This window comes from Chroicocephalus ridibundus, chromosome 30 (genome assembly GCF_963924245.1).
Source record: "Chroicocephalus ridibundus chromosome 30, bChrRid1.1, whole genome shotgun sequence".
NCBI lineage: Eukaryota > Metazoa > Chordata > Aves > Charadriiformes > Laridae > Chroicocephalus > Chroicocephalus ridibundus.
Window position 1 is genome coordinate 383,375 of NC_086313.1, and position 27,675 is coordinate 411,049.

The 27,675-nt window shown below is 66.3% G+C and overlaps 3 protein-coding genes across 3 annotated transcripts; all 3 read right to left on the reverse strand.

Annotated features, from left to right (window-relative positions):
• Positions 1 to 977: 977 nt before the first annotated feature.
• On the reverse strand, positions 978 to 15,980 carry LOC134508037 (CXXC-type zinc finger protein 1-like). The gene is made up of 13 exons (XM_063319107.1): positions 15,915 to 15,980; positions 14,376 to 14,430; positions 13,997 to 14,086; positions 13,230 to 13,336; positions 13,040 to 13,137; positions 12,258 to 12,358; positions 11,492 to 11,607; positions 10,200 to 10,355; positions 8,910 to 8,936; positions 8,017 to 8,172; positions 5,943 to 6,050; positions 3,940 to 4,166; positions 978 to 1,464 (listed from the first exon to the last, which is right to left on the reverse strand). Exons 2-13 carry the CDS (start codon positions 14,383 to 14,385, stop codon positions 978 to 980), a joined length of 1,683 nt encoding a protein of 560 aa, XP_063175177.1. The 5' UTR covers positions 14,386 to 14,430; positions 15,915 to 15,980.
• LOC134508038 (uncharacterized) lies at positions 15,959 to 18,998 on the reverse strand. The gene is made up of 6 exons (XM_063319108.1): positions 18,390 to 18,998; positions 17,519 to 17,566; positions 17,290 to 17,344; positions 16,189 to 16,312; positions 16,076 to 16,140; positions 15,959 to 15,981 (listed from the first exon to the last, which is right to left on the reverse strand). Exons 1-6 carry the CDS (start codon positions 18,831 to 18,833, stop codon positions 15,959 to 15,961), a joined length of 759 nt encoding a protein of 252 aa, XP_063175178.1. The 5' UTR covers positions 18,834 to 18,998.
• A 2,791-nt stretch (positions 18,999 to 21,789) lies between these two features.
• Positions 21,790 to 27,622, reverse strand: LOC134508039 (vacuolar fusion protein MON1 homolog B-like). Its single transcript, XM_063319109.1, is given in 10 exon segments — positions 21,790 to 22,026; positions 22,737 to 22,829; positions 22,831 to 22,885; positions 23,004 to 23,413; positions 23,415 to 23,678; positions 23,680 to 23,766; positions 23,768 to 23,838; positions 24,197 to 24,353; positions 24,355 to 25,031; positions 27,538 to 27,622. Coding segments are annotated over 9 exon segments (1,764 nt in total). The 5' UTR covers positions 24,745 to 25,031; positions 27,538 to 27,622.
• Between the last annotated feature and the right edge of the window lie 53 nt (positions 27,623 to 27,675).

Genomic DNA, 27,675 nt, shown 5'->3' on the forward strand with positions numbered 1-27,675 from the left:
TGGGGGGGATGGGGTCAATGGAGGCGTCCTGGGGGTTCCCTGGTGTCCCAGCAGTCTGGGATCCCCGGGATCCGGTCTGGGATCCACCCTGGGATCCACCCTGGGATCCACCTGAAGGATCTCATAGATCCATAGGTGGGATGGGGGGGGGACGGGGTCAATGGAGGCGTCCCGGGGGGTCCGCAGTGTCCCAGCAGCCCGGGATCCCCGGGATCCGGTCTGGGATCCACCCTGGGATCCACCCTGGAAGGATCTCATAGATCCATAGGTGGGATGGGGGGGGACGGGGTCAATGGAGGCGTCCCGGGGGGTCCACAGTGTCCCAGCAGCCCGGGATCCCCGGGATCCGGTGCGGGATCCACCCTGGGATCCACTGCGGATGGATGGCGTAGATGGGATGGGGGGGGGACGGGGTCAATGGAGGCGTCCCGGGGGGTCCACAGTGTCCCAGCACCCTGGGATCCCTGGGATCCAGTCTGGATCCACCCTGGGATCCACCATGGAAGGATCTCATAGATCCATGGATGGGATGGGGGGGGACGGGGTCAATGGAGGCGTCCGGGGGGTCCACAGTGTCCCAGCAGCCCGGGATCCCCGGGATCTGGTCTGGGATCCGGTCTGGGATCCACCCTGGGATCCTCCATGGAAGGATCTCATAGATCCATAGATGGGATGGGGGGGAACATGGTCAATGGAGGCGTCCTGGGGGTTCCCTGGTGTCCCAGCAGCCCGGGATCCCCGGGATCCGGTCTGGGATCCACCCTGGGATCCACCCTGGGATCCACCACGGAAGGATCTCATAGATCCATAGGTGGGATGGGGGGGGACGGGGTCAATGGAGGCGTCCCGGGGGGTCCACAGTTGTCCCAGCAGCCCGGGATCCCCGGGATCTGGTCTGGGATCCGGTCTGGATCCACCCTGGGATCCTCCATGGAAGGATCTCCTAGATCCATAGATGGGATGGGGGGGGAACATGGTCAATGGAGGCGTCCTGGGGGTTCCCTGGTGTCCCAGCAGCCCGGGATCCCCGGGATCTGGTCTGGGATCCAGTCTGGGATCCCACCCTGGGATCCACCATGGAAGGATCTCATAGATCCATAGGTGGGATGGGGGGGGACGGGGTCAATGGAGGCGTCCTGGGGGTTCCCTGGTGTCCCAGCAGCCCGGGATCCCCGGGATCCGGTGCGGGATCCAACTGGGATCCACTGCGGATGGATGGTGTAGATGGGATGGGGGGGAACGGGGTCAATGGAGGCGTCCTGGGGGTTCCCTGGTGTCCCAGCAGTCTGGGATCCCCGGGATCCGGTCTGGGATCCACCCTGGGATCCACCATGGAAGGATCTCATAGATCCATAGATGGGATGGGGGGGAACATGGTCAATGGAGGCGTCCTGGGGGTTCCCTGGTGTCCCAGCAGCCCGGGATCCCCGGGATCCGGTCTGGGATCTGGTGCAGGAATCCACCCTGGGATCCACCATGGAAGGATCTCATAGATCCATAGATGGGATGGGGGGGAACGGGGTCAATGGAGGTGTCCCGGGGGGTCCACAGTGTCCCAGCAGCCCGGGATCCCCGGGATCCGGTCTGGGATCTGGTGCAGGATCCACCCTGGGATCCACCACGGAAGGATCTCATAGATCCATAGATGGGATGGGGGGGGAACATGGTCAATGGAGGCGTCCTGGGGGTTCCCTGGTGTCCCAGCAGTCCTGGGATCCCCGGGATCCGGTCTGGGATCCACCCTGGGATCCACCATGGAAGGATCTCATAGATCCATAGATGGGATGGGGGAGGGAACATGGTCAATGGAGGTGTCCTGGGGGGTTCCCTGGTGTCCCAGCAGCCCGGGATCCCCAGGGATCCGGTGCGGGATCCACCCTGGGATCCACCATGGAAGGATCTCATAGATCCATAGATGGGATGGGGGGGAACGGGGCCAATGGAGGCGTCCCGGGGGTTCCCTGGTGTCCCAGCAGCCGGGATCCCCGGGATCCGGTCTGGGATCCACCCTGGGATCCACCATGGAAGGATCCATAGATCCATAGATGGGATGGGGGGGGACGGGGTCAATGGAGGCGTCCCGGGGGGTCCACAGTGTCCCAGCAGCCCGGGATCCCCGGGATCCGGTGCGGGATCCACTATGAATCCAGGCTGGGACCCACCGGGGGCAGGATGTTGTGGGTCCCTCCGGGATCCCAGGGTGAGTTGGGGGGCGGTTGGGGGGGGGGGAGGGAGCTCCAGGCCCCCCCCAGTGCCCCCGGGGGGGGATCCAGTGTGGGATCCACTGGGATCCACTGGGATCGAGTGGGGGCGGGCTGGACGTGCTGGGGCGGGGGGGGAGCCCGGGGAGGGCACTGGGGACACACGCTGGGGTCCGCGGGGGGAGTCCACTCGCGCATCTGCGGGGTTTGTGGTTTGTACTGGGCCGTACTGGTCTATACTGGTCCATACTGGTCCGTACTGGTCTATCCTGACGAGGCAAGCAGCCGGATGCCACCATCCTCCCTCCAGCCCTCGGAAAACCGGGACACCCCAGGGATCTCTTAACTCTCTACATTGCTCGCTCTCTCTCCATACTGGTCCATACTGGTCTATACTGGTCCATACTGGTCTATCCTGACGAGGCAAGCAGCCAACTGCCACCATCCTCCCTCCAGCCCTTGGAAAACCGGGACACCCCAGGGCTCTGTCACACTCTACATTGCCGGTCTCTCTCTATACTGGTCCATACTGGTCTATACTGGTCTGTACTGGTCTGTACTGGTCTGTACTGGTCTGTACTGGTCTATCCTGACAAGGCAAGCAGCCGGACGCCACCATCCTCCCTCCAGCCCTCGGAAAACCAGGACACCCCAGGGCTCTGTCACACTCTGCGTTACCCGGTGTCTCTCTATACTGGTCCATACTGGTTCATACTGGTCTATACTGGTCTGTACTGGTCTATACTGGTCTATCCTGACAAGGCAAGCAGCCGGACGCCACCATCCTCCCTCCAGCCCTCGGAAAACCCGGACACCCCAGGGCTCTGTCACACTCTACATTGCTCCCTCTCTCTCTATACTGGTCCCTACTGATCCATACTGGTCTGTACTGGTCCGTACTGGTCCGTACTGGTCTATCCTGACAAGGCAAGCAGCCGGACGCCACCATCCTCCCTCCAGCCCTTGGAAAACCGGGACACCCCAGGGCTCTCTCACACTCTACATTGCTCTCTCTCTCTCTATACTGGTCCATACTGGTCTGTACTGGTCCCTACTGGTCTGTACTGGTCCCTACTGGTCCGTACTGGTCCGTACTGACGAGGCAAGCAGCCAACCGCCACCATCCTCCCTCCAGCCCTCGGAAAACTGGGACACCCCAGGGATCTCTTAACTCTCTACATTGCTCGCTCTCTCTCCATACTGCTCCATACTGGTCCATACTGGTCTATACTGCTCCATACTGGTCCATAGTGGTCTATACTGCTCCATACTGGTCTATCCTGACGAGGCAAGCAGCCGGACGCCACCATCCTCCCTCCAGCCCTTGGAAAACCGGGACACCCCAGGGCTCTGTCACACTCTACATTGCCCGGTCTCTCTCTATACTGGTCCATACTGGTCCATACTGGTCTATACTGGTCTATACTGGTCCGTACTGGTCTGTCCCGACGAGGCAAGCAGCCGGACGCCACCATCCTCCCTCCAGCCCTCGGAAAACCGGGACACCCCAGGGCTCTCTCACACTCTACATTGCCCGGTCTCTCTCTATACTGGTCCATACTGGTCCATACTGGTCTGTATTGGTCTATACTGGTCTGAACTGGTCTACACTGGTCCGTACTGGTCTGTCCCGACGAGGCAAGCAGCCGGACGCCACCATCCTCCCTCCCAGCCCTCGGAAAACCGGGACACCCCAGGGCTCTCCGCGTCTCCCCGCCACCCCGTCTCCCCCCCATACTGGTCTGTACTGGTCTGTACTGGTCCGTACTGGTCTGCACTCACTTGGCGGCCAGCTACGCCGCAGGCCTCGCTGCAGTACTTGGAGGGGGGCCGCGCGGGGCGGGTGCAGCCGGGCCCCAGGCACTGGCCCAGCCCGGCGGGGTCGCGGGCGTCCGGGCGCTCCGGGTGCCGGCTCCGCTCCCGGTGCCGCGGCTTCTGCCGGTGCCGCTTGTAGCGCTCCTCCTTCTGCCCCCCCGCACCAGTTACCACCAGTTACCACCAGTTACCACCAGCAAACGCCCCTAAGGCGCCCCCCCCCCCAAACCTACAGGCCAACTGGAGCCCTCCCGGTAGCCACCGGTCGCCCCCAGTAGCTCCCAGTGGGCATCCCAGTGCCTCCCAGTCACCCCCAGTGACTCCCAGTGCCCACCAGCAGCTCCCAGTAGCCCTCCCAGTGACTCCCAGTGCCCACCAGCAGCTCCCAGTAACCCTCCCAGTGCCACCAGCAGCTCCCAGTAGCCCTCCCAGTGACTCCCAGTCACCCCCAGCGCCTCCCAGTGCCCACCAGCAGCTCCCAGTAGCCCTCCCAGTGACTCCCAGTGCCCACCAGCAGCTCCCAGTAACCCTCCCAGTGCTACCAGCACCTCCCAGTAGCCCTTCCCAGTGCCTCCCAGTGCCACCAGCAGCTCCCAGTAGCCCTCCCAGTGACTCCCAGTGCCTCCCAGTGCCCACCAGTAGCTCCCAGTAGCCCTCCCAGTGACTCCCAGTGCCCACCAGCAGCTCCCAATAACCCTCCCAGTGCCACCAGCAGCTCCCAGTAGCCCTCCTAGTGCCTGCCAGTGCCCAGCAGCAGCTCCCAGTAGCCCTCCCAGTGACTCCCAGTGCCCACCAGCAGCTCCCAGTAGCCCTCCCAGTGACTCCCAGTGCCTCCCAGTCACCTCCAGTAGCTCCCAGTCACCCCCAGCAACCCCCAGTTCAGACCAGTAAGGCTCCAGCGACCACCTGGAGCCCTCCCAGTAGCTCCCAGTCACCCCCACTAGCTCCCAGTGGCCATCTCAGTAAGCTTTGGGGCCTCCCAGTGACTCCCAGTCACCCCCAGTGCCTCCCAGCGCCCACCAGAAGCTCCCACTAGCCCTCCCAGTGACTCCCAGTATATCCCAGTGCCCAACCTGGACCTCCGAGTAGCCTTCCTAGTGACTCCCAGTGCCCACCAGTGACTCCCAGTGCCTCCCAGTGCCACCAGCAGCTCCCAGTAGCCCTCCCACTGACTCCCAGTGCCCACCAGCAGCTCCCAGTAGCCCTCCCACTGACTCCCAGTGCCTCCCAGCAGCTCCCAGTAGCCCTCCCACTGACTCCCAGTGCCCACCAGGAGCTCCCAGTAGCCCTCACAGTGCCACCAGCAGCTCCCAGTAGCCCTCCCAGTGCCCACCAGGAGCTCCCAGTAGCCCTCCCAGTACCACCAGCAGCTCCCAGTAGCCCACCCAGTGACTCCCAGTGCCCACCAGCAGCTCCCAGTAGCCCTCCCAGTGACTCCCAGTGACTGCCAGTGCCCACCAGCAGCTCCCAGTAGCCCTCCCAGTGACTCCCAGTGCCCACCAGCAGCTCCCAGTAGCCCTCCCAGTGACTCCCAGTGCCCACCAGCAGCTCCCAGTAGCCCTCCCAGTGACTCCCAGTGCCCACCAGCAGCTCCCAGTAGCCCTCCCAGTGACTCCCAGTGCCACCAGCAGCTCCCAGTAGCCCTTCCACTGACTCCCAGTGCCCACCAGAAGCTCCCAGTAGCCCTCCCACTGACTCCCAGTGCCCACCAGGAGCTCCCAGTAGCCCTCCCACTGACTCCCAGTGCCTCCCAGTGCCACCAGCAGCTCCCAGTAGCCGTTCGAGTGCCTCCCAGTGCCCACCAGCAGCTCCCAGTAGCCCTCCCACTGACTCCCAGTGCCCACCAGCAGCTCCCAGTAGCCCTCCCAGTGACTCCCAGTGCCACCAGCAGCTCCCAGCGGCCCTCCCAGTGCCTCCCAGTGGTACCTTTTTGTCGGATTTCTTCTCCCGGCGCTTGACGTGTTTGACCTTGACGGCGCGTTTGCGCAGGACGGGGTCGAGGAAAGGGGCGTCCTCGGGGTCGCTGAGCCACGGCTGGGGGAGGGGAACACGCCAAGAACACGCCTCAGCTCCCCGGGCCCACGCCAGGACACGCCTGGACGCGGGGAAACCACCCCCCAACACGGGAAAACACGCCAAGAGAGGGAGCGCAAATACATCCTGGCGTGCCGAAGGCACGTCCTGACGCGCCTGGAGCACGCCTCGACACGGAAAAACACGCCTTAACATGTAAAAACACGCCTTAACATGCAAAGACACATCTTAACGTGTAAAAACATACTTCGACATGCTTAAGGAAGCCTTGACATGCCTAAAACACGCCTAAAACGCACCTTGACGTGTTTAAATACGCCTTGACGTGCCTACACATGCTTAGCGCATACCTTGACATGCTTAAAACACGCCTTGACGAGCTTGAACATGCTTAAACTCCGCCTTGATGCGGCTCAGACATGCCTTGACGTGCCTAAACATGCTTAAAACACGCCTCGACATGCATAAAACACGCCTCGGCACACCTAAACGTGCTTAAAAGTGCGCCTTGACGTGCCTAAGCGTGCTTAAAACACGCCGAAAACACACCTGGCCGTGCCTAAACACGCTTAAAACACGCCTTGACCCACATAAATGTACTTTAAGAGCGCCCTGGCACGGCTGAACACGCTTAGCACACGCTTTGACACGCCTGAAACGCCCTGACGTGCCTGAACACGCTTAGGACACGCTTCGGCAGACCCGAACCCGCTCCGACACGCCTCAACACGCTTAGAGCCTGCCTCTGCGCGCCTAAACACGCCGAGAACACGCTTCGACGTGCCTAAACACGCCAAAAACACGCCGCCGGGGGTCTGCGAGGCCCCGGGGTGCGTTCGGGGGGGGAACTGGGGTCCCCAGGGCCCAGTTTTGGGGGGATTTTGGGGGAATTTGGGGTCCTCGAGGCCAAATTTAGGGCAATTTTGGGGGGAATTCAGGGTCCCTGGAGCCAAATTTGGGGCATTTGGGGGCAATTTTGGGGCAATTTGGGGTCCCCGGGGGCGATTTTGGGGCTTTTTGGCGTCATTCCGGGGGGATTTGGGGTCCCCGGGGCAAATTCTGGGCATTTTGGGGTGATTTTGGAGGAATCTGGGGTCCCCGGAGCTGAATTTTGGGCATTTTGGGGCAATTTTGGAGGAATTTGGGGTCCCCGAGACTAAACTCTGGGCTTTTTCGGGCAATTTGGAAGGAATTTGGGTTCCCCGAGGCGGAATTTGGGGCATTTTGGAGGAATTTGGGGTCCCCAGGATCAATTTTTGGGGCATTTTAGGGCCAGTTTGGGGGGATTTGGGGGGAGCTGGGCCTGAACTTGGGGCGTTTTGGGGCGATTTGGGGGGAACTTGGGGTCCCCGAGGCCAAATTTGGGGCTTTTTGCGGTGAATTTGAGGCATTTGGGGGGAACTTGGGGTCCCCGAGGCCAAATTTGGGGCTTTTTGGGGTGAATTTGAGACATTTAGGGGGAACTTGGGGTCCCCGAGGCCAAATTTGGGTCTTTTTGGGGTGAATTTGAGGCATTTGGGGGGAACTCGGGGTCCCCGAGGCCAAATTTGGGGCTATTTGGGGTGAATTTGAGGCATTTGGGGGGAACTTGGGGTCCCCGAGGCCAAATTTGGGGTATTTGGGGTGAATTTGAGGCATTTAGGGGGAACTCGGGGTCCCCGAGGCCAAATTTGGGGCTATTTGGGGTGAATTTGAGGCATCTGGGGGGAACTTGGGGTCCCCGAGGCCAAATTTGGGGCTATTTGGGGTGAATTTGAGGCATTTGGGGGGAACTTGGGGTCCCCGAGGCCAAATTTAAGGTATTTTGAGGGCATTTTGGAGCAATTCAGTACCTCCGGGGCGCGTTTTGGGGCAGTTTTGGCCCAGTTTGGGAGGATTTAGGCTCCCCGGAGCAGGATTTGGGGGGCGTGGGGCGCACCTGTGGGGTGGGGGGGGCACTTGTGGGGCGTGGGGGGGGGGTCCTCACCAGGCCGTGCTCGTCGAAGGCGCCGGCGCAGAGCTCCTGGTAGAGCCGGGGGTCGAGCGGCAGCTCCTCGTCCGAGAGGTTCTCGGGGGCCCCCCCCGCCGCCGCCCCCAGCTGCTCCTTCAGCAGCTCCAGCTCCCCCTCGCGCCCCCGCGCCAGCTGGGGGGGGGTCAGCACCCACCCAGGCGGCCGGCACCCCCCCACCAACCCCCCAACCCCCTCCCGCCCCCTGGGGACCCCCCCCTTGACGGCCAGGGTGCACCCAGACGCCCCCCCATATCACCCCCTAAGGGACCCAAGCACCCAGGGGACCCCCCCATTGACACCCAAAGGGGACCCAGGTGCAGAGGGACCCCCCCCATTGTCACCCAGGGGCACCCAGACCCCCCCATATCACCCCCTAAGGGACCCAGGTGCTCGGAACCCCCCCCGCATTGACACCCAGACCCCCCCCATTGACACCCAGGGCCACCCGACCCCCCCCCCATGTCACCCCCTAAGGGACCCGGGTGCCCAGGGACCCCCCCCATTGACACCCAGGGCCACCCAGACCCCCCCCCCCCAATGTCACCCCCTAAGGGACCATGGGGACCCAAGGGGACCCCCCTACTGACACCCAGGGGGGACCGAGACCCCCCCGTGTCACCCCCTAAGGGACCCAGGTGCCCAGGGACCCCCCCCCGCCCCCGGCATTGACACCCAGACCCCCCCACGGACAGCCGGGGGGGGAACCCGACACCCCCCCCACCCCATATCACCCCTCAAGGGACCCGGGGGACCCCCGCAATGACACCCAGGGGCACCCAGACCCCCCCCCCCCCCACTGACACCCAGAGGACACCCAGGGCCCCCGTCCCCCCGCCATCCCCCCCCCTCGAAGGGACTGGGTGACTCACCGAGGTGGGGAAGTACTTGTAGGACTCCTGGGGGGGGAGAGGGACACGTCAGGGACACGTCAGGGACACAGGGACGCGTGGGGGACACGTGGGGGACACGGGACGGGGTGACACAGGGACACATCAGGGGCACGGGACACGTCGGGGACACCGGATGGTGACACGAGGACACGGCAGGGACAGGGGACACATGGGGGACATGGGGACATGGGACGGGGTGACACAGGGACACGTGGGGGACACAGGGACAGACACGGGGACACGGGACGGGGTGACACAGGGACACGTGGGGGACACAGGGACAGACATGGGGACACGGGACGGGGTGACACAGGGACACGTGGGGGACACAGGGACAGACATGGGGACACGGGACGGGGTGACACAGGGACATGTCAGAGACACAGGACACATCAGGGACATGTCAGGGACACGTGGGGACACGGGACAGGGTGACACAGGGACACATGAGGGGCACAGAACACGTTGGGGACACGGGATGGCGACACAAGGACACGTCAAGGACACAGGAACGGACCCGGGGACACGGATGGGGGACACAAGGACACGGCAGGGACATGGGACAGGGGACAAAAGGACACGTCAAGGACACGGGGCATGTGGGGGACACGGGACAGGGACACGCCAGGGACACGGGACGGGGGACACAGGGACACGTTGGGGACATGGCACATGTCAGGGACGCGTCGGGGACATGGGACGGGGGACACAGGGACACGTTGGGGACACAGGACGGGGGACACAGGGACACGTTGGGGACATGGCACACGTCAGGGACACAGGACGGGGGACACAGGGACATGCCAGGGACACAGCACATGTCAGGGACACGTCAGGGACACGGGACGGGGGACACAGGGACACGTTGGGGACACGGGACGGGGGACACAGGGACACGTTGGGGACATGGCACACGTCAGGGACACGGGACGGGTGACACAGGGACACGCCAGGGACACGGGATGCGACACACGGGGACGCGTCAGGGCCCGTGACGCTAACACCACATTAAGCCCCCGCCAAGGCCACGCCACGCACACGCTAAGGCCGTCCCACGCACACGCTTAACCCCCGCCAAGCCCATGCCACGCACACGCTACGATCATATCAAGCACACGCTAAGGCCACGCCAAACACACGCCCCGCCCGCACCGAGCCCCCACCAAGCCCGCGCTCAGGCCGCCCCAAGCAGACGTTAACACGCCACGAAGCGCTCGCCGCCATGCCAAGAACACGCCAAGAACACGCCAAGAACACGCCGGGACTCACGCGGGCGCGCAGCTGGCACTGCCGCAGCCGGCACTTCTGGCGGATCTTGTTGGGGCCCCCGAACTTCTTCATGTCGCGGCAGAAGTCGCACTGGCCGCAGTCCTCCGGCCGCCGGCACGCCTCGCACTCCCCGCACATGCGTGCCGAGCGCTTGATCTGGGGGGGGGGGGGGGGAAACGGGGGGGGGGGGGGGACGGCGGGGACGGGACACACGGACACAAAGGGGTCCGGGGTGGGGGTCCCAGGGGTCACGGCGGGCACCCAGACCCCCACCCACAAGGGATCCGGGAATTGAGGGGGATCCAGGAGCTCGGGGGGGGGCACCCAGGGGTCTGGGGGGGGCACCCAGGGATCCAGAGGGGTCCCAGGCACCCGGGGGGGGCACCGGTACCCTCCCCCGCAAGGGAGCCAGGAGCTCAGGGAGCGTCCCAGGGGTCTGGGGGGGGCACCCAGACCCCCACCCACAAGGGACCCAGGAGCTTGGGGGGGCACCCAGGGGTCCAGGAGGGGTCCCAGGCACCCAGGGGGGCACCCAGACCCCCACCCACAAGGGACCCAGGAGCTTGGGGGGGCACCCAGGGGTCCAGGAGGGACCCAGGTGTTGAGGGGGGGGACAACCAGGAGCTCAGGGGGGGCACCCAGGGGTCTGGGAGGGACCCAGGGGTCCGGGGGGGGGCACCCAGGGGTCTGGGAGGGACCCAGGGGTCCGGGGGGGCGGGCACCCAGGGGTCCGGGAGGGACCCAGGAGCTTGGGGGGGGGCACCCAGGGGTCTGGGAGGGACCCAGGGGTCCGGGGGGGGGCACCCAGGGGTCCGGGAGGGACCCAGGAGCTTGGGGGGGGGCCACCCAGGAACTCGGGGAGGGGTGGTCCCAGGGGTCCGGGGGGGGCACCCAGACCCCCACCCACAAGGGACCCAGGAGCTTGGGGGGGCACCCAGGGGTCCAGGAGGGGTCCCAGGCACCCGGGGGGGCACCCAGACCCCCACCCACAAGGGACCCAGGAGCTTGGGAGGGGCACCCAGGGGTCCAGGAGGGACCCAGGTGTTGAGGGGGGGGACACCCAGGAGCTCAGGGGGGGCACCCAGGGGTCTGGGAGGGACCCAGGGGTCCGGGGGGGGGCACCCAGGAACTCGGGGAGGGCTGGTCCCAGGGGTCTGGGGGGTGACCCGTACCCCCCACCCACAAGGGACCCAGGAGCTTGGAGGGGGGGGAGCTGGGTGCCCCCCCCCCAGGCCACTTGGGCGTGCCCCGCGCCCCCCCCCCCCCCCGCCCCCGGCTACCTGGGTGCCCACCTTGGCGGCCCGGCCTTGTTCCAGCGCCAGCTCCTGGGCTTTGGCGCTCTCGTGTTCCCGTTCCTTCTCCCGCCATTTCTTGTGCCGGTACCGGATTTCCAGGGTGGGATCCTTCTCTGGGGGGGCGGGGGGAAGGGGGGGGTCAGGCACCCAGGACCCCCCCCCAAAAAGGGCATCCAGGTGGCCAGGACCCCACAAAAAAGGCACCCAGACCCCCAAAAAGGGGACTCAGGGGTCCCACAGGAGCCATTTCTCCCCCTCAAACTCACCCCAGCCCCCCCAAACCCACGCCAAAAGGGACCCAGGGGCACCCCAAAAAGGCACCCAGGTGGTCAGGACCCCCCCAAGAAGGCACTCACCCCCCCCAAAATGGCACCCATGGCTGTGGGACACCCCAAAAAGCCACCCAGACCCCCAAAAAGGGCACCCTGGTGTCCAGGGCGACCTATTTCTCCCCCTCAAGCTCACCCCAGCCCCCCCAAACCCACCCCCAGAGGGACCCAGGCACCCAGGGGCACCCCAAAAAGGGACCTATGGGTGTGGGACCCCCCCAAAAAGGCACCCAGGGGGCCAGGACCCCCCCAGAAAGGCACCCAGACCCCCCAAAAGGGCACCCTGGTGTCCGGGGCGACCTATTTCTCCCTCTCAAGCTCACCCCAGCCCCCCCAAACCCACCCCCAGAGGGACCAGGGCACCCAGGGGCACCCCAAAAAGGGGCACCCATGGGTGGGAGGGGCCACAAAAATAGCGGGGGGGGGTGTCTCACCGCGGCACTGGAGGCAGTACCACTCCCGGATGGCCTTGGCCATCTTCTCGGTGATGTTGATGCAGTCACCGTGGAACCACTCGTTGCAGTTGTCGCACCCGCTGCCGGGGGGGGGGGGGGAACGGACACACGGTGGGAGGGACGGGGGGGACAGGGGGGGGTCACCCAGCGGACCCAGGAAGCCGAGACACACCCCAAAAGGGGACCCAGGGGTCCCGGACCCCCCCAACAGGGGAACCAACTGTCCAAACCCCCCCCCCAACCCCCCCAAAAAAGGGTCCCAGGGGTCCAGAACCCCCCCAATCCCTCCCCAAAAGGGGACCCAGGGGTCCGGGACCCCCCCAAAAGAGGACCTAGGGGCCAAACCCCCCCACCAACCCCCCCAAAAGGGGACCCAGGTGTCCAGGACCCCCCCAAAAGGGGACCGAGGGGCCAAACCCCCCCACCAACCCCCCCAAAAGGGGACCCAGGTGTCCAGGACCCCCCCAAAAGGGGACCTAGGGGCCAAACCCCCCCACCAACCCCCCCAAAAGGGGACCCAGGTGTCCAGGACCCCCCCAAAAGAGGACCGAGGGGCCAAACCCCCCCACCAACCCCCCCAAAAGGGGACCCAGGTGCCCAGGACCCCCCCAAAAGGGGACCGAGGGGCCAAACCCCCCCACCAACCCCCCGAAAAGGGGACCCAGGTGTCCAGGACCCCCCCAAAAGGGGACCGAGGGGTTCAAAACTCCCCACCCCCCCCCAAAAGGGTCCCCAGCCCCCCCCCCCCGCCCCGCACTCACATCATGAAGCAGTTGATGTCGGGTTTGCGACACACGCAATAAACCGGAGCGTTCTCCTCCCCCCCCGGGCCCGCCTCCGCGTCCGAGAACTCGCTGTCCTATGGGGGGGGGATGATAAAAATGGGGGGGGGGGCTCAGAACCACCGGGACCCCCCCCAAAAAGGACCCCGGAGTCCCTGTCCCCCCTCACCATCGCCCCTTTGTCGCGGCCGCAGCCCCCAGCCAGGAAGAAGCCGGAAGTGGCAAGGCCGAGGCTACTTCCGCTTCCGGGTGGGGAGGTCAAAATGGCGGCGGCGGCTGCGCGCAGGGGGGCAAAATGGCGGCGCCCACGGGGGGCGGCCATGGTGTGTGTGTGGGGGGGTGAAACGGCACATGGAGAGACACGAGCGGTGGTGGCACTTGGGGACGTTTATTTGGGGTACATGGGGACATTGGGGGTACATGGGGGACGTCAGGGGACACGGGGAATAGAGGGGGACATGGGGGGACATCGGGGCCACGGGGTGACACAGGGGCATGGGGGGGATGTGGGGACATGGGGACACTGGTGGGACACAGGGGACATTGGGGATATTGGGGACATTGGGGGGCACAGAGGGGACACGGTGACGTGGGGAGACACAGGGACACGGGGGGGGACATGGGGACGTGGGGGGGGGGGGACGTGGGGACGCGGGGGGAGGTGAGGGGCCACGGGGGCCACGGGGCCGCGGGGGTCCACACGACACGCAGGTGACGCCGGTGACGCAGGTGGCACGGGGGTGGTGTCGCGGGCGCCGTCCCTTCCCGCCCCGTCCCCTCACTGGGGGGGGCGCTGCAGCCGCTCCAGCTCCTCCCACAGCCTGGGGGGGGGGGGGAGGGGACGGGGGGGGGGGGGTGTCACCCGGGGAGACACCCAGGGGACACCCGAGGGACACCCAGGGGTCACACCCCCCCCGGGGGGGCGGGGGCACCCACCTCTCCCGGCGGCGCAGCCCCACCTGCTGCCGCCCCAGCTCCGCCTCCAGCCGCCGCCGCGCCCCCGCCTCCGCCTGCTCCACCAATCGCCTGCCGGGGGGGCGGGCACAGGGCATCAGGGGGCGGGGTTAGGCCCTAAGGGGGCGGGGCCAAGGGTGTGTGGGGGTGGTGGTTAAGGGGGCGGGGCCAGCTAATAAAGGGGCGGGGTCAGGGCATTGGGGGGTGGAGCCAGGTGCTTGTGGGCGGGGCCAGGCCCCCTCGGGGGCGTGGCCGTGTGCTGGGGGGGCAGAGCCTGATGCTGGGGGCGGAGCCTGGAGCCCGTGTGGGCGTGGCCGGGAGCCCGGAGGGCGTGGCCGGGGGCGGGGGGGGGGGGTCTCACCTGGCCACATGGGCTTCGGGGCCCAGCTGCTCCTCGGCCTCCAGCAGGTGGCGCTCTGCGGGGGGGGGGGTGTTAAAGGGGAGGGGGGGTGTCCCAGGGGGGGCACCCAGAGGTCTGGGGGGTCCCAGGGGTCCGGGGGTGTCACCCAGGGGTCTGGGGGGGGGTCCCAGAGGTCTAGGGGGGGGGACACCCAGGAGTGCGGGGGGGGGCCACACAGGGGGTCCAAGGGGTCTGGGGGGGACATCCAGGGGTCTGGGGGGGGTCCCAAGGGTGCAGGGGGGGACACCCAGGGGTCTGGGGGGGCTCCCAGGGGTCTGGGGGGGGTCCCAAGGGTGCAGGGGGGGGACACCCAGGGGTCTGGGGGGGCTCCCAGGGCGGGCACCCAGGGGTCTGGGGGAGTCCCAGGGGTCTGGGGGGGGGTCCCAGGGGCGCAGGGGGGGACATCCAGGGGTCTGGGGGGGGGACACCCAGGGGTCTGGGGGGGGCCCCAGGGGCCTGGGGGGGGTCCCAGGGGCGCAGGGGGGGACACCCAGGGGTCTGGGGGAGTCCCAGGGGTCTGGGGAGGGTCCCAAGGGTGCAGGGGGGGACACCCAGGGGTCTGGGGGGCTCCCAGGGCAGGCACCCAGGGGTCTGGGGGAGTCCCAGGGGCCTGGGGGGGGTCCCAGGGGCGCAGTGGGGGACACCCAGGGGTCTGGGGGGGCTCCCAGGGCGGGCACCCAGGGGTCTGGGGGGGCTCCCAGGGGTCTGGGGGGGGGTCCCAAGGGCGCAGGGGGGGGACATCCAGGGGTCTGGGGGGGCCCCAGGGGTCCGGGGGTGTCACCCAGGGGTCTGGGGGGGGGTCCCAGAGGTCTAGGGGGGGGGACACCCAGGAGTGCGGGGGGGGGCCACACAGGGGGTCCAAGGGGTCTGGGGGGGACATCCAGGGGTCTGGGGGGGGTCCCAAGGGTGCAGGGGGGGACACCCAGGGGTCTGGGGGGGCTCCCAGGGGTCTGGGGGGGGTCCCAAGGGTGCAGGGGGGGACACCCAGGGGTCTGGGGGGGCTCCCAGGGGTCTGGGGGGGGGTCCCAAGGGTGCAGGGGGGGACACCCAGGGGTCTGGGGGGGCTCCCAGGGCGGGCACCCAGGGGTCTGGGGGAGTCCCAGGGGTCTGGGGGGGGTCCCAGGGGCGCAGGGGGGGGACACCCAGGGGTCTGGGGGGCTCCCAGGGGCAGGCACCCAGGGGTCTGGGGGAGTCCCAGGGGCCTGGGGGGGGGTCCCAGGGGCGCAGTGGGGGACACCCAGGGGTCTGGGGGGGTCCCAGGGGCGCAGGGAGGGGACACCCAGGGGTCTGGGGGGTCTCCCAGGGCGGGCACCCAGGGGTCTGGGGGGAGTCCCAGGGGGCCTGGGGGGGGGACACCCAGGGGTCTGTGGGGGACACCCAGGGGTCTCGGATCCCAGGGGCGCGCGGGGGCGGGGGACACCCAGGGGTCTGGGGGAGTCCCAGGGGTCTGGGGGAGTCCCCAGGGGTCTGGGGGGGGGGTCCCATGGGTGCGGGTCTCACCCTGTGTCAGCAGCTTCTCCCGTTCCTCCTCCAGTCGCACCAGTTCAGCCTCCAACTGGGCCGGGGCCTATGGGGTGGGGGAGGGGGAAGAAGGGGGGGGGGTCCCAGAGGGGACAGGGAGGGGACACAGGTGTATGGGGGGGGGGGAGGGGGGGGCTCACAGTGCGCGTCCCGCAGGCGCTGGTGCTCCTCCATGATGGCCTCCAGCTGCTGCCAGAACTCCTGCCTGCGTCATGTGACACCCCCCCCAGTGTCATGTGACACACACACCCACCCACCCCCCTTTTGACCTTTGACCTTTGACCCACCTGTGTCCCCGGCGCAGGTGACGCAGGCGGCCCCGCTCCTCCCCCGCCCCCGCCAGGTCCCGCTGGCGGCCCAGGCACAGGCCCCGGCGCCTGCGGGGTCGGGGGTCACCCGGGGGTCACCCAGGGGTCATGGGGGGGTCGTGGGGCGGGGGAAAGGTCAATGGGGGGGGCAGGGGTCACCTGGCGAGGGCTATGGGGCAGAGGTCAGCAGGGGTCAAGGGGCAGGGGTCACCGGGGGGCCAGGGGGTCACCAGAGGGATGCGGGGTCAGAGGTCAACAGGGGTCAGGGGTCACGGGGGGGTCTGGGAGGGGTCAGAGGTCAACAGGGGTCAGGGGTCACAGGGGGGGGTCTGGGAGGGGTCAGACGTCACCGGGGTCAGGGTCACGGGGGGGTCTGGGAGGGGTCAGACGTCACCGGGGTCAGGGGTCACAGGGGGGTCTGGGAGGGGTCAGAGGTCACCAGGGGGTCAGGGGTCACAGGAGGGTCTGGGAGGGGTCAGAGGTCACCGGGGTCAGGGGTCACGGGGGGGTCTGGGAGGGGTCAGAGGTCAACGGGGTCAGGGGTCAGAGGGGGGTCTGGGAGGGGTCAGAGGTCAACGGGGTCAGGGGTCAGAGGGGGGTCTGGGAGGGGTCAGAGGTCACCGGGGTCAGGGGTCACGGGGGGGTCTGGGAGGGGTCAGAGGTCACCGGGGTCAGGGGTCACGGGGGGTCTGGGAGGGGTCAGACATCACCGGGGTCAGGGGTCACGGGGGGGTCTGGGAGGGGTCAGAGGTCACCAGGGGTCAGGGGTCAGAGGGGGGTCTGGGAGGGGTCAGAGGTCACCAGGGGTCAGGGGTCACGGGGGGGTCTGGGAGGGGTCAGAGGTCACCAGGCCCAGGGGTCACGGGGGGGTGTGGGAGGGGTCAGACGTCACCGGGGTCAGGGGTCACGGGGGGGTCTGGGAGGGGTCAGAGGTCACCAGCGTGCCAGGGGTCACCCGAGGTCGCGGGGTCAGAGGTCGCTGGTGTCAGAGGTCACCATGGCGGATGGGGGGGCACGTTGGGGGTGAGGGGTCAGGGGTCACTGACCTTTGACCTTCGGCCTCCACCTCCTCCCTGCGCAGCCGGGCCACCCGCAGCGCCTCTGCCGGGGGGGAGGGGACACCGGTGTCTGGGGGGGGACGGGACACACACACACGAGACACAGGGGACACCCCCAAAAAGGGTCCCTGGGACACCCCCCCCCCCCCAAAAAAAGGCCCCCCAGGGCGTGCTGGGAGGGTGGGGGGGGGGTGGGGTGGGGGGGGGAAGGCCTCACCCTGCTTCTGCTGCCAGAGCCCCTCCAGCGCCGCCTGACGCTCCTCCACTGCGGGGACAGGGGACAACGCCAGCGCGGTGGGGACACCCGGACACCTGGGGACCTCCCGCCCGCCCCCCCCCCCCCCCACGTCTGGGGACACCCCCACCGCGGGGCACCCGGGTGTCGTCCCCGGGGTGACTCACGCTGCTGCAGGTGCCGGTCGCAGCCCCTCGCTGCGTCCCTGCGCCTCCGCCAGCTCCTGCGCCACCGTCTGACGGGCTGCGGGGACAGGGGGGACAGGGGGGGACACGGGGGAACATGGGGGGGACGTGGGGGGACACAGGAGACGTGGGGGACATGGGGACGGGGAGACATAGGGGACATGGGGCTGGGGGGGGACATGGGGGACGTGGGGGGAAATAGAGGACATGGGGGACGTGAAGGACATGGGGGACATGAGGCCGGGGGGGGACATGGGGGACATGGGCCGGGGGGGACACGGGGACACACAAGGATATGGGGGACACGGGAGAACACGGGGGACATGGGGACATGAGGGACACAAGGATATGGGGGACATGGGGACACACAGGAGGACATGGGGCCATGGGGGGGCCATGGAGGGACAGGGGGAGACACGGGGACACACAAGGATATGGGGGACACGGGAGAACACGGGGGACATGGGGACATGAGGGGACACAAGGATACGGGGGACATGGGGACACACAGGAGGACACGGGGCCATGGAGGTTCAGGGGGGGGGACATGGTGGCCCTGGGGACATGGGGGACACAGGGATATGGGGAACATGGGGGGACATGGGGGGCACACGGGGGGACACGGAGGGGACACGGAGGGGACATGGGGGACGTGGGGACACACTCACCCCGGTGCAGGCTGCGGATCCGCCCCAGCAGCGCCTCCAGCCGTGGGCCCCCGGCGGGGGGACATGACGGGGGACAAGGGACACCTTGGTGGTGGTGGTGGGGGGGGACACACACAGGGTGTCACCGTGGTCCCCAGGGGACACTCGGGGACACGCAGGGACAGGGGATGCACATGGCCGCCGCTCCCTCACCCTCCGTGGCTCCGTCCATGGCCGCCGCCTGAGGGCACACAGGTGACGATGATGGTGGCCGGTCCCTCTCCGCCCCTTGTCACCCTCCCTGTCCCTCGGCCCGCCATCTCCTGTCCCCGTCCTTCCTCCCTGTCTTTTTGTCCCCTTTTCCCTCCATTTTCTGTCCCTTCTTCCCTCCCTTTTCTGCCACGTTTTCCCATTTTCCGTCCCTTCTTCTCTCCGTTTTCTGTCACGTTTCCCCTCATCTTCCATCCCTTCTTCCCCGCCATTTTTCTGTCACGTGTTCTCTCTGTTTTCTATCACATTTCCCCCAAAATCTCTTTCCTTTCTTCCCTCCATTTTCTGTCACGTTCCCCACCATTTTCTATCTTTTTTTCCCTCCATTTTCTGTCATGTTTTCCCCCATTTTCTGTTCCTTCTTCCCTCCATTTTCCGTCCTTTTTCCCCTTCATTTTCTGTCACTTCTTCCCCCTCTTTTCTGTCCCATCTGCCCCGCATTTTCTGTCACGTTTTCCCCCATTTTCTGTCCCTTCTTCCCTTCATTTTCTGTCCCTTCTTCCCTCCATTTTCTGTTACATTTTCCCCCATTTTCTGTCACGTTTTCCCCCATTTTCCGTCACGTTTTCCCCCAATTTCCGTCCCTTTTCCGCTTCATTTTCTGTCACCTCTTCCCCCTCTTTTCTGTCCCATTTGCCCCCCATTTTCTGTCACGTTGCCCCCCATTTTCTGCCATGTTTCCCTCCATTTTCTTTCCCCCCTTCCCTCCAATTTCTGTCACCTCTTCCCCCATTTTCCCGTCACGTTTTTCCCTCCGTTTTCTGTCCCTTCTTCCCCCTCCTTTCTGTCACCTTTTCCACCTCTTTTCTGTCCCCTCCTCCCACCATTTTTTGCCGCCTCTTCCTCCTCTTTACTGTCCCCTCTTCTCTCCATTTTCTGTCACGTTTCCCCACATTTTCTGTCCCCTTTTCACTCTTTTCTGTCATGTTTTCCTCCATTTTCTGTCCTCTTTCCTCCTCCATTTTTTGTCACGTTTCCCCTCCATTTCCTGTCGTGATTCCCTCCATTTTCCCTCACATTTCCTCCTATTTTCTGTCCCTTTTCCTCTCCATTTTCTGTCACATTTTCCCCCCATTTTCTATATTTTTCTTCCATTTTCTGACGTTTCCCCTATTTTCTGTCATTTCCCTCCAATTTCTTCCCCCCTTCCCTCTATTTTCTGTCACGTTTCCCCATTTTGTCACATCTTCCCCGCATTTTCTCCCACATTTTCTCTTACTGTCATCTCTTCCCTCCATTTTGTCACGTTTCCCTCCGCCATTTTGTCACGTTTCCGCCCATTTTGTCACGTTTCCCCCCCCATTTTGTCACGTTTCCCCCCATTTTGTCACGTTTCCTGCCATTTTCTGTCACGTTTCCCTCCATTTTCTGTCACATTTTCCTCCATTTTCTGTCACCTCTTCACCCTCCTTTCTGTCCCCTCTCCCTGCCATTTTCTGTCACGTTTCACTCCATTTTCTGTTATCTCTTCCTCCTCATTTCTGTCTCTCCCCCCCCCCAGTTTTCTGTCACCATTTTCCTCAATTTTCTGCCCCCTTTCCCCCATTTTCTGTCACGTTCCCCCATTTTCTGTCACCTCCTCCCCCTCGTTCCTGTCACCCCTTCCCGCCATTTTGTGTCACCTCTTCCCGCCATTTTCTGTCATGTTTTTCCCGGCATTTTCTGACCCTTTTCCCCCCTATTTTGTCACATTTCCCCCCATTTTCCGTCCTTCCCCCCCATTTTGTCACATTTCCCCCCATTTTTCTTTGTCCCCCCCCATTTTGTCACCTCTTCCCGCCATTTTCTGTCCCTTCTCCCCCCCATTTTCCGTCCCTTCCCCCCCCATTTTGTCACATTTCCCATTTTCTGTCCCCTCTCCCTTCCATTTTGTCACATTTCCCCCCCATTTTCTGTCCCCTCTTCCCTCCATTTTCCGTCCCTTCTCCCTCGTTTTGTCACATTTTCCCTCCATTTTCTCTCACCCCAATTTTGTCCCCTTTCCCCCCATTTTTTCCCCTTCCCCCCCATTTTATGTCCCTTCTCCTCCCCATCTTGTCACATTTCCCCCCCATTTTCCATCCCTTTTTGCCCATTTTGTCATGTTTCCCCCTCACTTTCTGTCCCTTCTCCCCCCCCATTTTCCATCCCTTTCCCCCCGCATTTTGTCACCTTTTCCCATTTTAGGTCCCTTCTCCCCCCCATTTTCCATCCCTTTCCCCATTTTGTCATATTTTCCCCATTTTCCATCCCTCCCCCCCCCATTTTGTCACCTGTCCCCCCCATTTTCCATCCCTTTCTCCATTTGTCATATTTTCCCCCCATTTTCCATCCCTTTCCCCCCCATTTTGTCACATTTCCCCCCGTTTTCCATCCCTTTTCCCCCCATTTTGTCACCTGTCCCCCCCCATTTTCCATCCCTTTCCCCATTTTGTCATATTTTCCCCCATTTTCCATCCCTTTCCCCCCCCATTTTGTCACATTTCCCATCCCTCCCCCCCCCATTTTGTCACCTGTCCCCCCCATTTTCCATCCCTTTCTCCATTTTGTCATATTTTCCCCCCATTTTCCATCCCTTTCCCCCCCCATTTTGTCACATTTCCCCCCGTTTTCCATCCCTTTTCCCCCCATTTTGTCACCTGTCCCCTCCCATTTTCCATCCCTTTCCCCATTTTGTCACATTTTCCCCCCATTTTCCATCCCTTCCCCCCCCATTTTCCATCCCTTTTCCCCCCATTTTGTCACCTGTCCCCCACCATTTTCCATCCGTTTCCCCATTTTGTCATATTTTCCCCCCATTTTCCATCCCTTTCCCTCCCATTTTGTCACATTTCCCCCCGTTTTCCATCCCTTTTCCCCCCATTTTGTCACCTTTCCCCCCCATTTTCTGTCCCTTCTCCTGCCCGTTTTCCATCCCTTTCCCCCCCATTTTCCATCCCTTTTCCCCCCATCTTGTTACATTTCCCCCCATTTTCCATCCCCTTTCCCCCCGTTTTGTCATCTTTCCCCCCCATTTTGTCACCTTTTCCCCCCGTTTTGTCACCTTTTCCCCCCCGTTTTGTCACCTTCCCCCCCCCCGTTTTCTGTCCCCTCTCCCCTCCATTTTCCATCCCTTCTCCCCCCGCCATTTTGCCCCATTTCCCCCCACCTCCCTCCCCTCCCCGCCATGACATCACCCCACGACATCACCCCATGACGTCACACCCCCCCCAAGACAGGGACTCGTTTCTCCTCCTGCTTTATTGGGGCTCATCCCTCGGCCCCGGCGGGGTAGGGGGGGCGGGTAGCGGATGAAGAGCCAGTCCTCCTCCTTCTTCAGCCAGCGCAGCAGCTTGGTCAGCACCCCGATGGCCCCCGCCTTCGTCACCAGCGGGCTGAAGCAGCCGTACAGCTCGAACTTGCTGGTCACCTGCGCCCCGGGGGGAGGCGGCCGGTGCCCGCGTTAACTCTGGGACCTACTGACGGCGCCCACGGTGAGCAGCCCCCGTTAACTCTGGTGCCTACTGACAGCACCGCCAGGGAGTGACCCATTAGCCCTGTTAACTCTGGGACCTACGGACGGCACCGCCAGGGAGTGACCCGTTAACTCTGGGACCTACTGATGGCACCGCCAGGGAGTGACCCGTTAACTCTGGGACCTACTGATGGCACCGCCAGAGAGTGACCCGTTAACTCTGGGATCTACTGATGGCACCACCAGGGAGCGACCCATTAATCTTGTTAACTCTGGGACCTACTGATGGCACTGCTGGTGAGCAGCCCTTGTTAACTCTGGCACCTACTGACAGCACCACCAGGGAGTGACCCGGTAACCCTGTTAACTCTGGAACCTACTGAGGGTGGCACCAGTAAACGCTCCCTGTTAACACTCCCTGTTGACTCTGGAACCTACTGAGGGTGGTACCGGTGACACACACACACACACAAACACACCACACACCCCCCCCGTTAACTCTGGAACCTACTGACAATAACTCCAGCCAGTATCTCCTGTTAACTCTGGAACCTACTGACCGGTGCTTACCAATAAATGCTCCCTGTTAACTCTGGAACCTCCTAAGGGTGGTACCGCTGACCCCCTCCGTTAACTCTGAAGCCTACCGACGGTCCCCAACTCACCCAGGCCAACAGCGTCTCCTTCTCGGCCACGTGGTAGAGGAGGCGCAGGGGCCGGTGGGGGCTGTGCACGCGGCTGTGCAGGTAGTGGTAGAGGGTCGAAGAGCCGCTGCTGCTCCTCCTCGCTGGCGTAGGGCTCCTCCAGCTCGGGGCTGAACCCGCCACGGGGACAAAGAGGGGGGGGACGGGGATGCCGCGATGTCACCCGCGCCACCGGTGACGCGTCCCGCCCCCCCCCCTTATTCCTCGTCCCCAAATTGAGGGGTTTACCTGGTGAACTGCGGCAGCTGCTGCATCTCCTCCGGCCCTTCCAAAGGCTTGTAGAGAAAATGCCGGAGCTCGGGGGCGCCGGGACGAGCGGGGCCGTAGCCCGTCCCCCCCCGCGCCGCCGCCCCCAGCTCCCCCAACCAGCCCTGCGCCCGCAGCGTCTCCTCCAGCCGCCGCCGGCAGCCGGCCGCCGCGTAGAAGCCTTCCCGCTCCGTCGACAGCAGGATGAGCGTCACCCCGCCGCCGCCGCCGCCGTCGTCCCCGTCCTCCCCCAGGGCGGCGGCGTAGGCGTAGAAATAACCGTCGGGGTTGAAGCGGGGCAGGCAAACGGGGGGTCCACACCTCGCCCCGCCCCCCGCCCCGCTCCCCAAAAGGTTGAGGAGGAGGTGGAGGTCGCTGGCTCGCAGCCCCCCCGCCTTCCGCCATGGCCCGCTGCCGGGCCGCCGTCACCAAGCGGCCGCCGGCCGCCAGCAAAGCCACGGCGGGGGCCGGCACGGCGGCGGCGGCGGCGGCGCGGCGGAGGGCGGCCGAGACGCCCCGGCGGAGGCCGGCGGGTAACGGCAGGCAACGAGCCGCCCCTAAAAGCAAGCGGCCGTCTGCCGCCGCCCCGGCCAGCAGGCGGTCCAGGACGGCTTCGGCCCCGGCTAGCAGGCGACGGAGGTCGTAGCCCCGGCGGCGAGGCGAAGACGCGGGCGATGCCCCCCCGGGTGAGGAGGCTGAGGATCTGGTCGTGGAGGAAGGCCAGCTCCCGGCGCAGCTGGGCGGTCCGACTGACGGGTGCGGGACACCGAGACCAGCAGCAACGGGCCCCGCTGCTCGAACACCAGGGTACGGTCCTCTGGGGGGGGGGAAATGGGGGGGTCAGGGGGGGTTTTGGGGGGGGGGGGGGAAAATGGGGGGGGTCAGGGGGGGGTTTCGAGGGGGAAACCCGTGGGTTTGGCGGGGGGGTGGGGGGTTGCCGTACCCAGGATGGGGGGGGATTTTTGGGGGACCCCCAGGGATTTTTTTTTGGGGGTGGGGTGGGGCTGTCCCTGGGGGTTGGGGGGGGGGGGGAATTTGGAGCTATTGGGTGGATTTGGGGCTACCCAGGGTGGGGGTGGGGGCTCAAACTGGGGGTACCCCTGGGTGGGGCGGGGGGGGGGCACCCCATGGGTGGTGGGGGGGGGTATTTTTTGGGGACCCCCCCGGCCCCTTACCGGAGCAGATGGCGCGGATGGCGTTGCCGCCGCTCTGGCTGAAGGAGAGCAGGGCCATCATGACGCCCATGGTGGCCGCCAGGGCCTCCTCGTTGCCGTGCCGGGAGTAGATGGGTTTCCCCGCTTCGCTCAGCACGAAGACGTGCTTCCGCCGGCCCCCGCCAGCCCGCCGCCGTCACGTCCTCGTCACCCCCCACGCTGCCACCGGGGCCACCGCCGCCTCCTCGTCCCCCCCCGCCACGCCACCCGGCCACCGGTGCCTCCTCTTCCAGGGGCGGGGGGGGACACGGTGGGCGCCTCCTCCTCCTCCTCCTCCTCCTCCTCCTCCTCCTCGGGGGCGGGGCGTCACCTCTGCCGTGGCCGCCGTCACCTCGCCTTGGCCGCCGTGGGACACCGAGGGTGACACAGCCGCCGCCGCCACCCTCCTCTTCATGGTGGGCCGCCAAGGGTGATGTGCCCGCCGTCCCCTCCTCCTCCTCCTCCTCCTCCTCGCCACCACGGTGGCACGGCGGGGGGTGACACGGCCATCGGCACCTCGTCTTGGCCATGGTGGGGCGCCGAGGGCGACGCCGTCACCACCGCCTCCTCCTCTTCGCCACCCAGGTGACACGTTGGGGACGCCATGGCCGCCGGCCCCTCCTCCTCCTCGTGGTGGGACACCGAGGGTGACATGGCCGCCGTCCCCCTCCTTCTCCTCCTCCTCCTCCTCCTCCTCCCCAGGGTGAGGCAGTGGTGTCATGGCCGCCGTCCCCTCCTCCTCCGTGCCGAGGTGAGCTGCCATGGCCGCCGTCCCCTCCTGGGCCCAGCGGGGAGGCCCCGGGGCCGCCACGGCCACCTGCGGGGTGGCCAGAAGGGCCCACCTGGGTTGCCAGGGCCTGCCCACAACCCCCGAAGGGGCGGGGCTTCGACTAAGCCACGCCCCTAGGCATAAGCCACGCCCCCTCGGGGCAACCCACTTGGTACTGTCGCCCCGCCCCTCACTCCCCGGCCGCGCCCCCATTGGTGGCTCCTCCCTGCTAAGCCCCGCCCCCTGGGAGCCCAGCCAGCGCCGTAGCCCCGCCCCTCACTCTCCGGCCACGCCCCCATTGGTGGCTCCTCCCCGCTAAGCCCCCGCCCCCTGGGAGCCCAGCCAGCGCCGTAGCCCCGCCCCTCACTCTCCGTCCGCGCCCCCATTGGTGGCTCCTCCCCGCTAAGCCCCCGCCCCCTGGGAGCCCAGCCAGCGCCATAGCCCCGCCCCTCACTCTCCGTCCGCGCCCCCATTGGTGGCGCCTCCCCGCTAAGCTCCGCCCACCGGGGCACCCACCCGGCGCCGTAGCCCCGCCCCTCCCTCCCAGGCCGTGTCCCCATTGGTGGCTCTCCCCTGCTAAGCCCCGCCTCTCCATCGCTCCCCCCTCCGAGGCCCCGCCCCCGCTCACCGGCGCGCGCGGCCCCGCTCCCGCTCCCGCCGCAGCGCGCCGCTTCCCCGGGGCCGCGCGCGCGCGCGCCGCCCGCCGACGTCACCGCGCGGCCCCTCCCTCCCCCCTCCGGCCAATCAGGGCGCGGCGCGCGCGCCCCCTCCCCCGCTGCGGCCAATCGGGGAGCGCGGGGGGCGGGGCTTAGGTTGAGGGCGGGGAGGAAGCCGCGGCGCCTGCGCCGTGACGTCACTTTTGGCGGGCTCCTTTTCCTCTCCCCCCCCCCCCGCCGCCTCGTGACGTCACCCCCCCCGCCTTGATTGACGTCGTGGGGGGGGGCGGGGCCGGGATCACTCAGCGCCGCGTGACCCGGACGCCTGGGTCCGCTCTGGCCCCGCCCCCCCGGGCCTATAGGGGCTATAGGGACCCCCCCCGCCCGATAGGGGACCCCCACAGGCCTATAGGGGGCTCTATAGGGGCCATGGGGATCCCCAGGGGGTACAGGAACCCCCTGGGCCCTATAGAGGACCCTAGAGGAGCTGTAGGAGACTCTATAGGGGCTACCCCCGACCCTAGGACCCTATAGGGGACCCCCCATGGGCCTAGAGGGGATGCTATAGGGGGCTACAGGGATGCCAGGGCCCTATAGAAAGGCCCCTAGAGACCTATAGGAGACCCCGACAGACCTATAGGGGACCCCTATAGGGGCTACAGGGACCCCCGGGCCCTATAGGCGACCCCCCCTCCCCCCCCACCCGAGCCCTATACACCCTATAGGGACCCCCAGCAGCCTATAGGGGCTATGGGGCCCTGCCCCCACCCCCCCCCACCCCAGACCTATGGGGAGCTGGAAGGGCTATAGGCCCCACCCCCCCCCCCCAAAAAGGAGCTATAGGGCCCATAGGGACGGGACTCAACCCAAGGGGGGGGCGGGACTTAGCCCAAGGGGGGCGGAGCTTCACGGGAAGGGGGCGTGGTTTAGCACGAAAGGGGGCGGGGCTTCACCCAAAGGGGGGGCGGAGCCTGCGGGACCCCTACCCCTTCCCCCCCACCCCGACCCCTCCATCTCCCTCCCGCACGCCTGGGTGTCGCGTCCCCCCCCCCCCCCAAAAAAAGGGACCCCCCTCCCATGGCGCCACCACCCCCCACCCACCCCAGCCTGGCCCGGGGCGTCCAGGTGGGGGGGGCGGGGGGGGGGGACGCCCCAAAAATTTGGGGGAACGGCCCAAGCTTCGGGGTGGGGGAAACCCAGGATTCGGGGGGACGCGGGAATTGTTGGGGGGGGACACCCAGCATTTGAGGGGGGGGGGGGGAGCTCAGTGGGGGGGTTGGGGGGGGGCACCCAGGCGTTCGGGAGGGCCCGGAGTGGGGCGGGGGGGGGCGGGTCTGACACTTCCTTCCCCAGGAAACCAGAAGTGCTCGGAGGCACCCAGGCGGCAGGGTGACCCCTCCCCCCCCCCCCGACCTTTTCTGCGTGTGTGTCCCCCCCCCGCAGCCCCCCCTCTATCAAGACGCTGTTGCCCGCCGAGCCCTGCGACCCCCCCTCTTCAGGTGAGCCACCCCCCCCACCCCCCCCCCAGACACTTGGGACCCATCTTTTCGGGGGGGGGCGGGGGGGGGGGGAACACAACCCTGGGTCGCCCCCCCCCCCACGCCTGAGTCCCCTCTTTTGGTGGGAGGAGACACCGATTTCTGGCTGTCCCCCCCCCCCCCCGGGACCCCTCCTTTGGGGAGGGACACCCCGATTTCTGGGTTCCCCCCCCCCGCCTGGGACCACTCTTTTTAGGGGGGGGGACACCCCGATATCTGGGTGTGTCGTTCCCCCTCCTCCCCCCCCCCGGGACCACCGGGACCCTTCTCTCTCCCCCTTCCCCCCCCCCCCCTCCCCAGGAGCGTGTCGGTGCCGGCGGAGCCCCCCCCCGCCCCCCCCCCGCCATGGACGTCACTTACGCCGTGGTCAATAAGGCGCGCCGGGGGGGCGGGGCCGGCGGGCGAGACCACGCCCCCTCCGCCCGAGACCACGCCCCCTCCGCCCGAGACCACGCCCCCTCCGCCCGAGACCACGCCCCCTCCGCCCGAGACCACCCC